The 13230-nt window shown below is 58.2% G+C and overlaps 2 protein-coding genes across 5 annotated transcripts; both read left to right on the forward strand.

The window, feature by feature from the left end:
• Positions 1 to 955: 955 nt before the first annotated feature.
• Scamp4 (secretory carrier membrane protein 4) lies at positions 956 to 13187 on the forward strand. 3 transcript variants are annotated; one of them, XM_013123063.3, is made up of 7 exons: positions 956 to 1366; positions 7305 to 7343; positions 7811 to 7939; positions 8054 to 8210; positions 9142 to 9243; positions 10606 to 10723; positions 11733 to 13187. In XM_013123063.3, exons 1-7 carry the CDS (start codon positions 1057 to 1059, stop codon positions 11907 to 11909), a joined length of 1032 nt encoding a protein of 343 aa, XP_012978517.2. In that variant the 5' UTR covers positions 956 to 1056; the 3' UTR covers positions 11910 to 13187. The 3 variants fall into 3 exon arrangements, with proteins under 3 accessions (XP_012978517.2, XP_040593442.1, XP_040593441.1); XM_040737508.1 differs by lacking the exon at positions 956 to 1366 and adding an exon at positions 1608 to 1736; XM_040737507.1 differs by lacking the exon at positions 956 to 1366 and adding an exon at positions 6301 to 6676.
• Adat3 (adenosine deaminase tRNA specific 3) lies at positions 1297 to 6158 on the forward strand. Of its 2 annotated transcripts, none has more exons than XM_005139368.4 (2): positions 1297 to 1366; positions 4767 to 6158. In XM_005139368.4, the coding sequence occupies exon 2, from the start codon at positions 4783 to 4785 to the stop codon at positions 5830 to 5832; it is 1050 nt and encodes a 349-aa protein (XP_005139425.2). In that variant the 5' UTR covers positions 1297 to 1366; positions 4767 to 4782; the 3' UTR covers positions 5833 to 6158. The 2 variants fall into 2 exon arrangements, with proteins under 2 accessions (XP_005139425.2, XP_012978515.1); XM_013123061.3 differs by lacking the exon at positions 1297 to 1366 and adding an exon at positions 1618 to 1736.
• Positions 13188 to 13230: the final 43 nt, after the last annotated feature.

Below are 13230 nucleotides of genomic sequence, written 5' to 3' on the forward strand. Positions count from 1 at the left end.
GAGGCAGAGGCGGGCGGATCTCTGTGAGTTTGAGGCCAGCCTGGTTTACAGAGTGAGTTCCAGGACAGCCTCCAAAACAATACAGAGAAACCCTGTCTCGAAAAACCAAAAAAATAAAAAATAAAAAAAAATAAAACAGTTAATTAGAAATTATTGCCTGAGGGGCTGGAGAGACGGCTCAGAGGTTAAGAGCACTGGCTGCTCTTCCAGAGGTCCTGAGTTCAATTCCCAGCAACCACATGGTGGCTCACAACCATCTGTGATGAGATCTGGTGCCCTCTTCTGGCCTGCAGGAATATATGCAGACAGAACATTGTATACATAATAAGTAAATAAATCTTTAAAAAAAATTATTACCTGACCTTAATGTTAGACCACCCCTCCTCCAGCCCTTACTATTCATTCATTAATTTTATTTCTTTTCGTGCTTGTTTTTTCAAGACATGGTCTCGTTCTGTAGTCCTGGCTATCCTGGCATTGGCCTGCCTCTGCCTCCCGAGGGCTGGGATTAAAGGTGTGCGCCACCAACGCCCGGCAGGTTTCACTTTTTTTTAATGTCTGAGTACTCTATCTGCAAGTCTGCCTGCAGGCCAGAAGAGGGGATCCCATTACAGATGGTTGTGAGTCACCTTGTGGGTGCTGGGAATTGAACTCTGGGACCTCTGAAAGAGCAGCCAGTGTTCTTAAACGCTGAGCTCTCTCTCCAGCCCCATTAGCTTCACTTTTTAATATTTTGTTTTATGCATTGCCAGGGATTGAACCCAGGGCGTCACAGAGAGCAGGCTACAACCCCAAAACGTTGTTGTTGTTTGAGACAGGGTCTTTACAAGCTGCCTCTGCCTCAGAGTGCTGGGATGACGAGCATGTGCCACTAACAGTGCTGGCATGGATCCACGGTCTCCTGGATGCTGGCAAACACGCTACAAACCATGCTACAGCCTGAGTCCCGGTTTTTATTCAAGAGTCCACATACTTGCTTCAGATGAGAAAAATGACCAGTCCCCTTCCAAGCAGCTGCGACATGGGGACTTCACTGTAGTTCGAGGGTAACTATAGATGGAGATGAGTCTCCTTCCGCCTCAAAGTCTCCTCTCTGTGGATGCCTCAAAATGTCAAGCAGGGTCCGAGTTTCGGCCACCCATCCGACGGTCTAGCCCACTGCAGGATGCAAGAAAAAAAGGCCCCCAGAAACACCAGGGCGGAGTGACCAGGCACGCGTGCGGCCTTCTGGGAATTGTAGTCAAGTCTCCGCCCCGATCAGGCCCCGCCCACGGAATTACGTTCCCGTCGCGCCCTGCGGCGGTAGGCGGGGCGGCCCGGTTGCTAGGACTTGGAGAAGCGTGGCGTTCGCGCGGGCGTCCCTCAGGTGAGCAGCCCCCGGAGGGGCTCGGCTTCCGCCGTTCCTGACCCGCCACGGGGCAGCGGGGATGGAGACTTGGCCCGGGAGGTGGACAGGGAAAGGAGGCCTTGCCGGGCCGACCACTTAGGCTCAGGGAGACACTGTCGCGCGCGTTCCGGGAGGCGGTGGGCGTGCTCGTGCGCGAGCAGTCAACGGTAGTACGCATGCGCAGAGGCTTCGTACCTTTGGCTCCCTACGCCGTCGGTTTGCTGCGCACGCGCGTACCCTACTTCTAATTCCGGAAAGTCCGTGATTTCCGGTTGCTTCCGGTTGTCTGTTCGGGTCATCGCAGTTAGTCCCCTGCCTCAGGGTTGTCCACTCATCATCTTCTCAGCAGGTGTGCAGTTTTCCTTTAAGCTATGGTATCCTATGGAAGCTTCGGTGTTTTTGTTGGGACCAGGGATTGAGTCCTGGACTCTGGTCTTGCTGGACGGGCGCTGCGCTGCTGCTCCGCGTCCCAGGCGGGGCCCCACCCCTGTGCCCTCACTGTGGCGGAGCTCCGCCCCAGCCCTGTTGCTTTTTGTTTTGGGAGCTTTTGCTTTACGGCCCGGAACTCATCTGAGAGCCTGGTGTTTCGGGCCCGCGCTTCCCCACTTGACACCGAGATGCTGTCTCCCGTCCTTCCCCGGAGCCAGCCCAGCCTGCAGCCGTGGCCCCACGGCCCACTGTTGGCCTGCAGTTCCTCAGTTCGTGTGCTCGGATCCTCGGAGCGAGTGCCTGGCGGCCCAGCTCCCTGTCTGTGGCACGCGGGCAGGAGCTCCTTTTGGACCTCTTTCCTCTGTCACCTAAAACAAGGGAACCATTCTTGCTCTTCAGTCCCAGCATGTGGGAGGCAGTGGCGTGAAGATGACTAAGTTTGAAGCTGGCCCGGTATACACGCTGAGCTCTAGGCTAGCCTGGGCTACACAGGGAACCCTTGTCTCAAAACGAGAAAACAGGCGTATGGATCAGGTCACGAAAGCAGTTAGCTTGAAGGGCCCTTTGGCCAGAGCCTTGGCCATCATCCTGTAGTTTTTAAACTCCTCCCTAGACTGCCTGTCCCCAAGGCAACCTTGTTTCTGTGTCCCTTGTTTTGTTGTAGACTTGGGGACAAATGAGGCTGTCTTCTGCCCTGGAAACAGCAGTCGGTGGGGCTGCAGGCGTGGTGTGTGCTCTGGGCAGGCCAGATGTCACCAGGGCCCCTCCTGGGCTCTGCCTGCACCGTTCTCCCTTCCTGGTTTTAGGCGCCTAGGGGCACCTGTAGCTCATTCGCCCACAGTTCCGTGTTGACCTGGGCAGCCTGGGTGAGCCCTGATTCGTTAGCCCGGGTGCGCACCTGCGGGCGCGGCGGATCCCGGATGTGGTGCTGGATAGCGCAGAGGAGCCCACAGCAGGCGGCCATGCACGTCACCTCGCAGGGGCTTGCTTCCATGCTTCCGTCCGTCCATCTGTCCCTCCCTCCCCTCTTCCTTCTTTCCTTCCTTCCTGGTTTGTTTGTTACTCAGGGTTTGAGCACGGTAGGCATGTCCCTGCCGTCCCTGAGCCTCCTCCCTGGGGATTCTGGGCAGAGCTCTGATGATCTTGAGCCCTGGTGAAGAATGAGCCTAATCATTGCCTGCAGGTTGGGTTAGTCAGCAGAGCACAGTGGGCAGGGGGCAGCAACGCAGCCGGTGACGAGAATAAGGGTGGCGAGCGAGGGTTCAGTAGCAGAGAAGCGGGTGGCGGGCGATCTGCGTGAAGCCTGCTGTGGGGCTCATCCTGAGGTCTGGTACCTGCCATCTTGCCCTGGCTAGCTGTGACTGCACAGCATGAGAAGCAGTGTCTGAGGGCTGAGAGTCTCCCTTCCCCACAGCCTGTCCCTCACTGGGCACCTCTCAGAGCCTGGCTTTTCTGTATATCACAGGGTGGCCATGGCATTGGCTGTCAGCTCAGGCTTCAATGGGTGCTGGGACAGCAAAGCTGAGGTGCCCTGGATAGGCAGGTTCCCAGGCTAGCCCACTGCTTTAGACAGGCCATTCCCCAGAGTACAGGTGCACAGTGGGATGGGCCATGGCTACATGCCTGCCGTGTTTGGCAGGGTCTGTATTCTTGGGGTACATTGCAAGCCTGGTGCCTTTTTCTGGGGGTACAGATGGTTGAGGTGGGGTATTGCCATGTAGTTCTGGCTGGCTGGCTCCAGCTTACAGCTATCCTCCTGCCTCTGTCCCACAAGTGCTGGGATGACAAGCATGTGCCACTGGGTAAACGTCTGACTCTGGTCTTCTGTGCCCCTTCAGTAGACCAAGGTGAGCATGTCCCATAGAAGCCACCTGGGGGCTGGGCATTGGTGGCACAGGGGAAGCAGAGGCAGGCGGATCTCTGTGAGTTCGAGGCCAGCCTGGTCTACAGAGCGAGTTCCAGGACAGCCTCCAAAGCCACAGAGAAACCCTGTCTGGAAAAACCAAGGGGGAAAAAAAAAGTCACCTGGGGTCAGGTGTACTGAGGTTTTTACTTTCCTGGGGTGGTCCTCACTCCACCCCCACTTCCATTTACTGCATAGAAAATGGGCCACTTAGCAGCTTGGGATATATTGCCATCAGCCCTGGAGCCATAGCCAGGAGCTCCATGAGCTGTGTCCACACCGTCCAAAGATCACCAAGCCGACTTTGAGAGCCCCATGAGGGGCTGTTCTCATATGGACTGGACAAGGCAGGTCCACTCTGCAGACTGCAGGCAGATTTCTGTTTCTCCTGACTAGACCTGGGGTCTTGAAGTCAGCCAGAGCATGTCAGCAGCCCATCCCAGATCTGTTACCTTTGGAGATACAGATAGAAAAGCAGTTGTCTATGGGTGGGTGACCATGGGCTTGTTTAGAGGCCAAGGGGTTTTGTCTTTCCTGGGTTTTTGTTAGATACAAGGTTTTGGTTTTGGTTTTGGTTTTGTTTTCCAAGACAGGGTTTCTCTGTGTAGCCCTGGCTGTCCTGGAACTCACTCTATAGACCAGGCTGGCCTGAAACTCAGAGAGATCTGTCTGCCTCCCGAGTGCGGGGATTATGGACGTGTGCCTCCAATAACAAGGCTTTATGTAGCCCGGACCGGCCTCACAGTCACCATGAACTCCTGATCCCCTGGGCTAACAGTGGCCTGGTTAACAGGGCAAGGGCTGCTGGGGTGGGTTCTGAGTTTGATAGTAACGAATGCCTGTCTCCATACTACCTCCACACGGCGTCTGTCTCGTGCCGTGAACTGTCAGCCCTGAAGAGCCCGGCACGGTTCTATCTTGTGCAGTGGGAGTCAGCCGACTCTACCTGGCTGTCTGGACTTCTCATTCTCTGGCCTGGCGGAGAATCCCAGGGCAGACCCCTGAAGCTGAGGGATGACACTCCAGTCCCATCTCTGTCTCCCACAGTCGAACCCCGCTAAGGATGGAGCCTGCCTCGGGCCCTGCAGAGCAGCCTGAGCCTGAGAAGGCTGCAAGTGAGGAGCCAGAGCCCGCGCAATGGCAAGTTCTCCCTGTCCTGTCGGAGCAGCAGTCCGGAGCCGTGGAGCTGGTGCTGGCCTATGCTGCACCAGTCCTGGACAAGCGCCAGACATCCCGCCTCCTCCGGGAGGTGTCCGCCGTCTACCCGCTTCCAGCCCAGCCCCACCTCAAGCGGGTGCGCCCCAGCCGCAGCGCGGGCAGCGCCCACGCATCGGATCTTCTGCTGTGCCTGGCAGGGCCCTCTGCGGGCCCGCGCTCGCTGGCTGAGCTCCTCCCTAGACCGGCTGTGGACCCGCGTGGCCTGGGCACACCTTTCCTGGTGCCCGTGCCCGCCCGGCCGCCCCTCACCCGGAGCCAGTTTGAGGAGGCGCGGGCCCACTGGCCCACATCCTTCCACGAGGACAAGCAGGTGACCAGCGCACTGGCCGGGCAACTCTTCTCTGCGCAGGCGCGAGCAGCCATGCAGAGACATATGGAACGGGCGGTGCGTGCCGCCCAGAGCGGAGCTGGCCAGGGTCTGCGGGCGGTGGGCGCTGTCGTGGTAGACCCAGCTTCGAACCGTGTGCTGGCCACCGGCCATGACTGCAGAGACACGGCCAGCCCCCTGCTGCACGCAGTCATGGTGTGCATTGACCTGGTGGCCCAGGGGCAGGGCCGTGGCACCTGTGACCTCAGACAGCACCCGGCTTGCTCCTTCAGCCCGGCCGCCACCGCCCAGGCTGCACGTGCTGGCAGTGTGCGCAAGCTGGATGAAGACGGCGTGCCCTACGTGTGCACCGGCTATGACCTGTACGTCACTCGCGAGCCCTGTGTCATGTGCGCCATGGCCCTTGTCCACGCCCGCATCCAGCGTGTCTTCTATGGGGCGTCCTCTCCTGACGGCGCCCTGGGTACGCGCTTCCGTGTCCATGCACGGCCAGACCTCAACCACCGCTTCCAGGTGTTCCGTGGCGTCCTGGAGGACCAGTGTCGCCAGCTGGACCCCGACCCGTAGACCTAGTCACCTGCCACTTCCAGACTGTTCTCTGCTCCTGGCCAGTCCACTTCCAGACTGTTCTCTGCTCCTGGCCAGTCCGCATCCCCTGCAGCTCCGTGGCCTTGGGCGCTGGGGCCACACCCTCTGTCTAAGGACCCTGACCACCTGTGTCAGCGTGCGAGGCCTCTCAGTCCTGAGACAGTGGCCTCTTTTCTGCTGACTACAGAGTCCGACCGTGAGGCTCAACCATGCTTACAAGCCCATGGCTGACTTAAGTCCCCATGGTCCTCCAGGCTCGGGGCAGGGAGCAGCCATCGTGTGAAAATAAAACCGCCTCAAACCAAGTTCCCGTTTGCACCGAGGTGCCCAGCGGGGGTGGCGTCTGGGTCAGGCTGTATGGTTTGTGAAGGGGAGGGCGGCAGCCGGCTCTGGATGTTTCTAGGGGCAGAAGCAGCCCAGGAGGCACCCTTGCCTGACTTTGGATGTGGACGGCTCCAAGTGTGACTGGATGACTTCAGCCCCAGGCTGCCTGTGACCGTTCTGTACCTGTCTGGTGGGGAGGCCGGGCAGTCTGCCTGGCTAGGGTGCTGGCGCTTCTGACATGCCCGTTGCCTGGCGCGGTGCTTCTGAACCAAGCTGCCCCAAGGAGACTGGGGGCCGTCCGGTCTGAGGGGACATGGGGCTTTGCCAGTGATGACAGGGCTGCCATGCACCTCCTGACCCTGGGCAGAGGAGGCCATGCCCCAGCTGGACAGAGTCCACGGAGAGGCCAGGCGGCTGTGGGTAGAGGAGCATGGTGGCGGGCTCCTGCCTCTGCATGCGGCTCTGCCGTCCTCCTCCAGGGAAGCCAGCCCCTCCTGGAGTACGCCTTTCTGTGGCCCCACTTCTGGGGGCCAGCGAGCAGGGTGGGGCAGGGGTGTGAGGGGCCTTTTTGAGACCCTGATAATGTCCATCTAGTGGCACCTGGTCTTGGAGACCAGGGTGTACTTGCAACTTTCTCACCAAAACCCCATGGGGCCTTAGCCCAGCCACGCCCTGAAGGTGGCGCTTAGCTTAGGTACAGAGCTCCCTGAAAAGTGACTGCTGGGTGCCTCTGGGGCTGTGAAAGGGTCCCTACGGGCTCCCATAGCGAGCTCCACACCCAGGGTTGGTGTGACCCTGTGGCTGTCACATGGCGGAGAGCTCTTTTCTGGGTGATCCAGGGGAATGGGAGCCCTGAGGGGTGTGTCTGCAGCACTCAGAGTCATCTGTGGGGTCCCAGTCAGAGCGCAGTGTTGGGAGGACACCAAGACTCGGACATCCTGGCTCCAAGGCTGTGGGTGTGGCATTAGCGGGTGGCTTGACCCATCCCCTTCCAGACTGCTCTGTGGGGGAAGTGACATATCCGGCCCAACACTGGTGGAGCCAGCAGCCAGCCTGGAGCAGTGGACTGGGTTAGGATCTCCCTGGGCCTGGTGGCCACAGAGACGCTGATTGTAGTCTCCTTTCAGGTGGCCCCTTGTGTTTGGGCGCCAGCACAGAGATGGCAGGTGAGTCTACCCCGTTCTCCAGGCAGTGTTCCCAACTCCCACCCAAGCCCTGCACTCCTGAGCTGTGGTCGCAAAGCTGGCCTGGGATTCCCCAGATTTTGCCCTGTGGTACCTTGTTTGCCACAGTGGGGCATAGGCAGGCCACCAAAGAGCCACCAGCATCTTCCAGTTTGCAGAAGGAGGGTTTGGAATGCGGCAGTTTGGAGGGTGTGCAGGGCCCGCTGGGGCTATGGGGGGCTTTGGCTGCCTTTCTTTGCCCTCCTTGGCCCTGGCCTGACAATCCTAGGACAACGGGTGCTGACCGAGGCCTGTGCCCTCGATGTGGCCACTCCATAGGGGCTTCATTTAACACCTTGGGGTGTGACTGGCTGATCCTCTCTGGCTTTGGTGGCTCAGGAAGGGGCTAAGGTGTAGGGAGCATGTGCTGCAGAAGCCCACAGCAGGCTGCGTGGGGTCTTCCTCTGCAGGAAAGGAGAACAACTTCCCGCCCCTGCCACGCTTCGTGCCGCTGAAGCCCTGCTTCTACCAGGACTTCTCCGATGAGATTCCCGTGGAGCACCTCACACTGGTCAAGAGGATCTACCGGCTGTGGATGTGTGAGCCTCTTGGGGTGGGGGATGCGAGACCCTGGTCCTCACCCGAGGCTCGTCCCCACGGCGGGCGTCCTTGGTGACTACCCCATGCTTCTCACACCTGTGTCCCTCTTCCAGTTTACTGTGCTACTCTGGGTGTGAACCTGGTGGCCTGCCTGGCCTGGTGGATTGCGGGTGGAGCGGGAACCAACTTCGGCCTGGCCATGCTCTGGCTGCTTCTCTTCACTCCCTGCAGTTATGTGTGCTGGTTCCGGCCTGCATATAAGGCCTTCCGGTAAGCCTGGTTCCGCGGCCATCGGGCCAAGCTGTGGGGCCCGTGGAGACTGTGCTTTGTGGTCTCTGGGGAGCGGGGATCTGCCTGTCCAGGGTGGGCGTCCCCACTGCCTAGTGTGCCCACAGCCCACAGAAGCCAGGATGTCCCGTGGTGCTCTGAGGCAGGCCGTCTCACTGTAGAGGCTCTCGTCAGTCACAGGGCCTGCCCCGTCTCTGGGTGCAGGCCTGCACCTCCTTGCTTTGAGGGCACACACTGAGCAGTCTTCGTTGTCCTGACTCTGTGTTGAGTTTTAGTAACCACTCCTGCACCATGCTTCCTGACCACAGTGTACCTGGGTGTTGTACTAGTTTAGCCATTGCCAGTGCTTGCTTCTCAAAAATTCCATCACACAAAAGGAAACCATTCTCTGTAAGTCCCCACTCCAGCCTCCACAAATCCACTTCCTGCCTCTGGATTTGTGTGTTCTGGACATTTTCTATTGTGGAGCTGCACACCTGCGTGGCCTTCTGTGCGTCTCTCTGAGCACAAGTCCCTCCACTGTGGCCTGTGTCAGGCCCTTGCCTCGTAATACTCGAGCGGATGGGCCCTGCTGCTCAGGGTCCGTCATCCATCCTCAGCCGGCTGGCCCCTTCCTGTGCAGGTGTGCCTGAGCTAGACCACTGATGCCCGCTCAGTCAAGCCACCAGAACAGGGACGGGGTCCAGAGCAGGACTGTCTCATCTCACACTCCCAGAAGCGGCCTGAAGTTGCCCCTTTGCCCTCAGGATGTCTGGGCTTTATCAACCCCATGACTTACAGTCTCCCCACGCAGTCCCAGGGCTGTGGTACCCTGTGTGGTCAACACCCAGTCTGAGTGCTCAGTGGAGGGAGGGGCTTGATCATTTCGGTTACTAATGACACCCACCCTCCCCACTCACTGTGTGCCTTGCAGGGCTGACAGCTCCTTTAACTTCATGACATTCTTCTTCATCTTCGGGGCACAGTTCGTCCTGACAGTCATCCAGGCCATCGGCTTCTCAGGCTGGGGAGCGTGGTAAGCAACTGAGGCAGGCATGAGCGCCTCCCTTTCTTAAGCCTGTGAGAGTCTGACAGCATGGGGACAGATGAAAGCCTTCCTGCAGACTACCAGCAGAGGGCGCCGCTGAGCTGCTTGCGGCCCTGTAACCGACACCATATTAGGTTTCCTCTTGAAACATACCCCTGCCTTGCTGCCTAAGCCTGCCTTGAACAGACACGTTCCCATGTCTAGGGTCTCCCTGTGTAGCCTTGCCTGGGCTGGAACTCGGTACTTGAGAGGTCTGTCTGTCTGACTCTGGGCACTGGGATAAAGGCCTGAGCACGGTGCCCGAGCCTCCATTTCTTCCTCCATCTCGTACATTACACACTGAAGAGATCTCCCCACCCTCCACCCTCCCAGCACCTCCCTCCTCTCCAGATCCACTCACTCATGCCCCCCCCCACCGTTTCCCTTTAAAAAGAAAGCAGGCCTTCCCAGGGTTAGCAACCCAGCAGGAAGCAGCAAGGTACAGAAAGACTAGGCAGGGGCAGCAGGCGGTGGCAGCGCACACCTTTAGGCCCAGCACATGGGAGGCAGAGTTTGAGGCCAGCCTGGTCTACCAATCAAGTTCCAGCACAGCCAGGACTGCTACACAGAGAAACTCTGTCTTGCCTCTCCCCCCAAAAAACTTGCAAAACAAAAAAGACGAGGCACAAACCCTCATGTCACAGCTGGACAGGGCACCACAATAGGAAGAAAGTGGGAGCAGCCCACCCCGCAGGGAGTCCCACAGGAGCACCAAGCTCATTGCCATGAGATATACGCAGAGGCCTGAGTCAGCGCTTACAGCCCGAGTCCAGTGAGCTATGTGTTCAGTCGGAGTCCAGAGAGCCCTGCCCTCCTCCCCCTCCCTGGAGCTGCAGTCTAACTGTTAGTGGGCTGGCGCCCACCCTATCACCCGCCATGACACCAGTGCCTGACTCAGACCGGAAGGTAGCAGTCTCAGGGCCTAATGTGTCCCACTAGAGCCCACTTACAGTCTGTCGAGTTCATTTAGAGATAGTGTGGAGAATGAAAGATGCTATTATCACCTGTAGGGGTCAGCAAGACCTTACCTTAATACTTTCTTTGAAGTGTGTTTTTTGTTGTTGTTCAGTACGTTTTGTGAAGTGAAACCTGTGAAATCATTGTTTGTTGTGACCATCATTCTGTATTGGTCCTTACCTGAGCCTGGCTCCTTTACAGTTATCTTTCTCTTGGTGATCTGTTGGAGCTCTGTATAAAGGAGGTCAGGCCTAATTCTTTGTTGATTTGTCAGAGTTCTTTGCATATGAAGGACAGCAGGCAGGCGTGCAGAGCCCTTTTTACTCCTTTCCTCCCTTCCCTTTCACTCTGCAGTGGCTGGCTGGCAGCTGTTGGATTCTTTGCGGTCAATGTTGGGGCTGCCGTGGTCATGCTGGTCCCAGCCATCTTGTTTTCCTTGTCCGCTGCCACAATGGCCATCACACTTGTGAAGGTGAGTCCTGCAGGGCATGGTTTGCCTGAACTCACGTGAGCTTCTGCTTAGGTGTCCGCACCTCAGACCCTGGAGGGTCACGAGGGTCACTGGCACCAGCAGTGTAGGCTCGGGAGCCCTCCTGGTGGAGAGGGCAGGAGCCCCAGGCCAGTACCCCAGACGCTGTAGCCTGCCCTGTAGGCAGCTCTGCCTGGACACACCCCAGAGACGCTTGTGGAGGGGGCAGAGCCACCTGGGGGAGCGACAGAAATCTTTAAAAAGCCTTTTTTGCTTCATAGAGAATAAACCCAGGACCTTGTGAGTGCCAGGCCAATGCCCTACCCAGTCTAGAGCTACTTTTCCATTTGACACGTGTCTGGGAATGGGCAGCCCACATCTGTAGAGCTGTGTGTTATCTGCAGGACCCCTGCGGGTCTCAGGACAGTGTTGACAGGAGGCCCACGTGCTATGCTTATAGTGTCTACCCGGCCCTGTCTGGAGCACACAGGGCCAGGGCCACCCTCAGAAGGGACCTCTGCAAGTTTTGTCTCAATAGTTTTAGTTTGTTTTTTTTTTTTCGATACGGGGTTTCTTTGTGTAGCTTTGAAGCCCACCCTGGAACTTTGTAGATGAGGCTGGCCTTGAACTCACAGTGATTGCCTACCTCTGCCTTCCTGAGTGCTGGGATTAAAGGTGTGCGCCACCACCGCCCGGCTTTTTTTAAAGACTGTATCTTACATAGCCGAGGCTAGCTCTAAACTCCTGGTCCTCCACCTCAGCTTCCCGAGTGCTGAGACGAGGGGTACACTACCCTGCCCTGTATTATCACCCCTTTCTTCCTCAGGGTTCCTAAGAAAGAAGGCCAAAGGCACACGCTAGTGGAGTGGGATGTCATCGTGGGTGGCTCGTAGGGCCGTGGAGAAACCGTTTGTTGGAGTTTCCTATGGGTTGTGGGGAAGCGAGGGAGCAGGCGTGATGCCTGTAATGTCACCTGAGCACTCACAGTGTGTCTCTGTCCCTGACCCTTCAGGTACATAGGATCTACCGTGGGGCTGGTGGAAGCTTCCAGAAGGCACAGAGCGAATGGAACACTGGCACCTGGAAGAACCCCCCGTCGAGGGAGGCCCAGTTTAACAACTTCTCTGGGAATAGCCTACCCGAGTACCCGACTGTCCCCAGCTACCCCAGCGGAGGCCAGTGGCCTTAGGCATCTTGCTGGCCTCAAAACCATGGCTCTGTCTGCTGCCACCACCGTTGGTCCTGAAGTCTGTGCATCTCCCCGGGTTCCAAGGAGGCCCTTGGCCTGTGTTCCCCTCCTGCCTGAGCCTTCAGCAAGCACTGCTCTGCACGGAGGAAGGAAGGGAGCTGGCAAACCCCGGATAAAACAGTATCTGTTTATTTGGGACACAATGAGGGTGAAGAGCCACCGCGGTCGTCTGCCTTGGACATGCAGAATGCTGCTCAAGTCTCAGACCACCACGGGAGAGAGACAGACACCCCGCCTCTTCCTGTAAGGGAGAGCCATTCCCTAAGCTGGTGCCCAACTATTGGCGGGATGAAGTCCACTACACTGCCCAGCAGCCATCGCCCACTGCCACCCTCCCAGGCCAGGCTGTGTGCCTGGCTCCCACCTGACGAGGGTGGGGACCCAGCCTGTCTAAGGAGTGGCCCGGAGCCCCGGGATCCTGTCTTTTGTGACACTGTGGGTGGAGACAGGAGCATGGCTGTTGTGACTGCCTTCTCAGCTCTACCATGCGTCCACCCTGCGCTCCTCTGGTGACAGGATCCTGCAGCTTCTTTGTTCGGTCCCTAGTGGCAGTCTGCTGTCCCTACCACCATCCAGACCTCTCGCTCCAGGAGGCTCCCCCTCTCTGTGGGAGGAGAAAGACAGGCTCAGCTGCTCAGCTGCATGGCAGCCGTGCCCACCACAGACGCCAGCCAGGACCCGAGGCCCCTGGTCTGACAGACGCGTGCCTTAGACAGAACCCTGCTTCCCCTCACTCACCCCCTGCTTCCCCTCACTCACCCCCTGCTTCCCCTCACTCACCCCCTGCTTCCCCTCACTCACCCCCTGCTTCCCCTCACCCCCTGCTTCCCCGGGGCAGCTGTGATTTTGCCAGGAGAACGAAACCGAGTCTTGGGCTGTCCATAGCACCCCCTGTGACCCGCTGGTGCGACTAGCTCAGTCACTGCAGTCCCCAGGCCTCCCCACAAGTCATGCCCCTCCTGTGCTGGTGTCCCACCAAACTGCCTGGGCACCTGACCTGTTCTGTGCCCCAGAGGGTCCAGGATAGAGAGTTGCAGGCAGGCACCTTGAGGCCCCATCTCAGATGGTCACGGGGATGGAACCCAGTCCCCACCCTTGAGGGGATGTGCCCTCAAGACACCTGCAGCTCTGCCCTGCGCACCCCTGAGAATGTGCACCCACATGCCATAGTTGGTTTTGTAATATGGGAATATTCTGGAAATAAATTCTTTTTCTGCAGCAGGGCCTGTATTTGTGGTGTGGGGATGCATATGCTGTGTGC

The sequence above is a fragment of the Mesocricetus auratus genome, unplaced genomic scaffold (assembly GCF_017639785.1).
Source record: "Mesocricetus auratus isolate SY011 unplaced genomic scaffold, BCM_Maur_2.0 Super-Scaffold_100676, whole genome shotgun sequence".
Taxonomy (NCBI): domain Eukaryota; kingdom Metazoa; phylum Chordata; class Mammalia; order Rodentia; family Cricetidae; genus Mesocricetus; species Mesocricetus auratus.

What these genes read in the sequence shown, in the direction of transcription:
- Scamp4 (XM_013123063.3), top strand. Translation starts at nt 1,057, where the DNA reads ATGGAGATGAGTCTCCTTCCGCCTCAAAGTCTCCTCTCTGTGGATGCC. An exon ending in CGCCAGCACAGAGATGGCAG is followed by an intron (nt 7,344 to 7,810) that starts GTGAGTCTACCC and finishes CTTCCTCTGCAG; the next exon opens with GAAAGGAGAACAACTTCCCG. An exon ending in TTCTCAGGCTGGGGAGCGTG is followed by an intron (nt 9,244 to 10,605) that starts GTAAGCAACTGA and finishes TTCACTCTGCAG; the next exon opens with TGGCTGGCTGGCAGCTGTTG.
- Adat3 (XM_005139368.4), top strand. Translation starts at nt 4,783, where the DNA reads ATGGAGCCTGCCTCGGGCCCTGCAGAGCAGCCTGAGCCTGAGAAGGCT.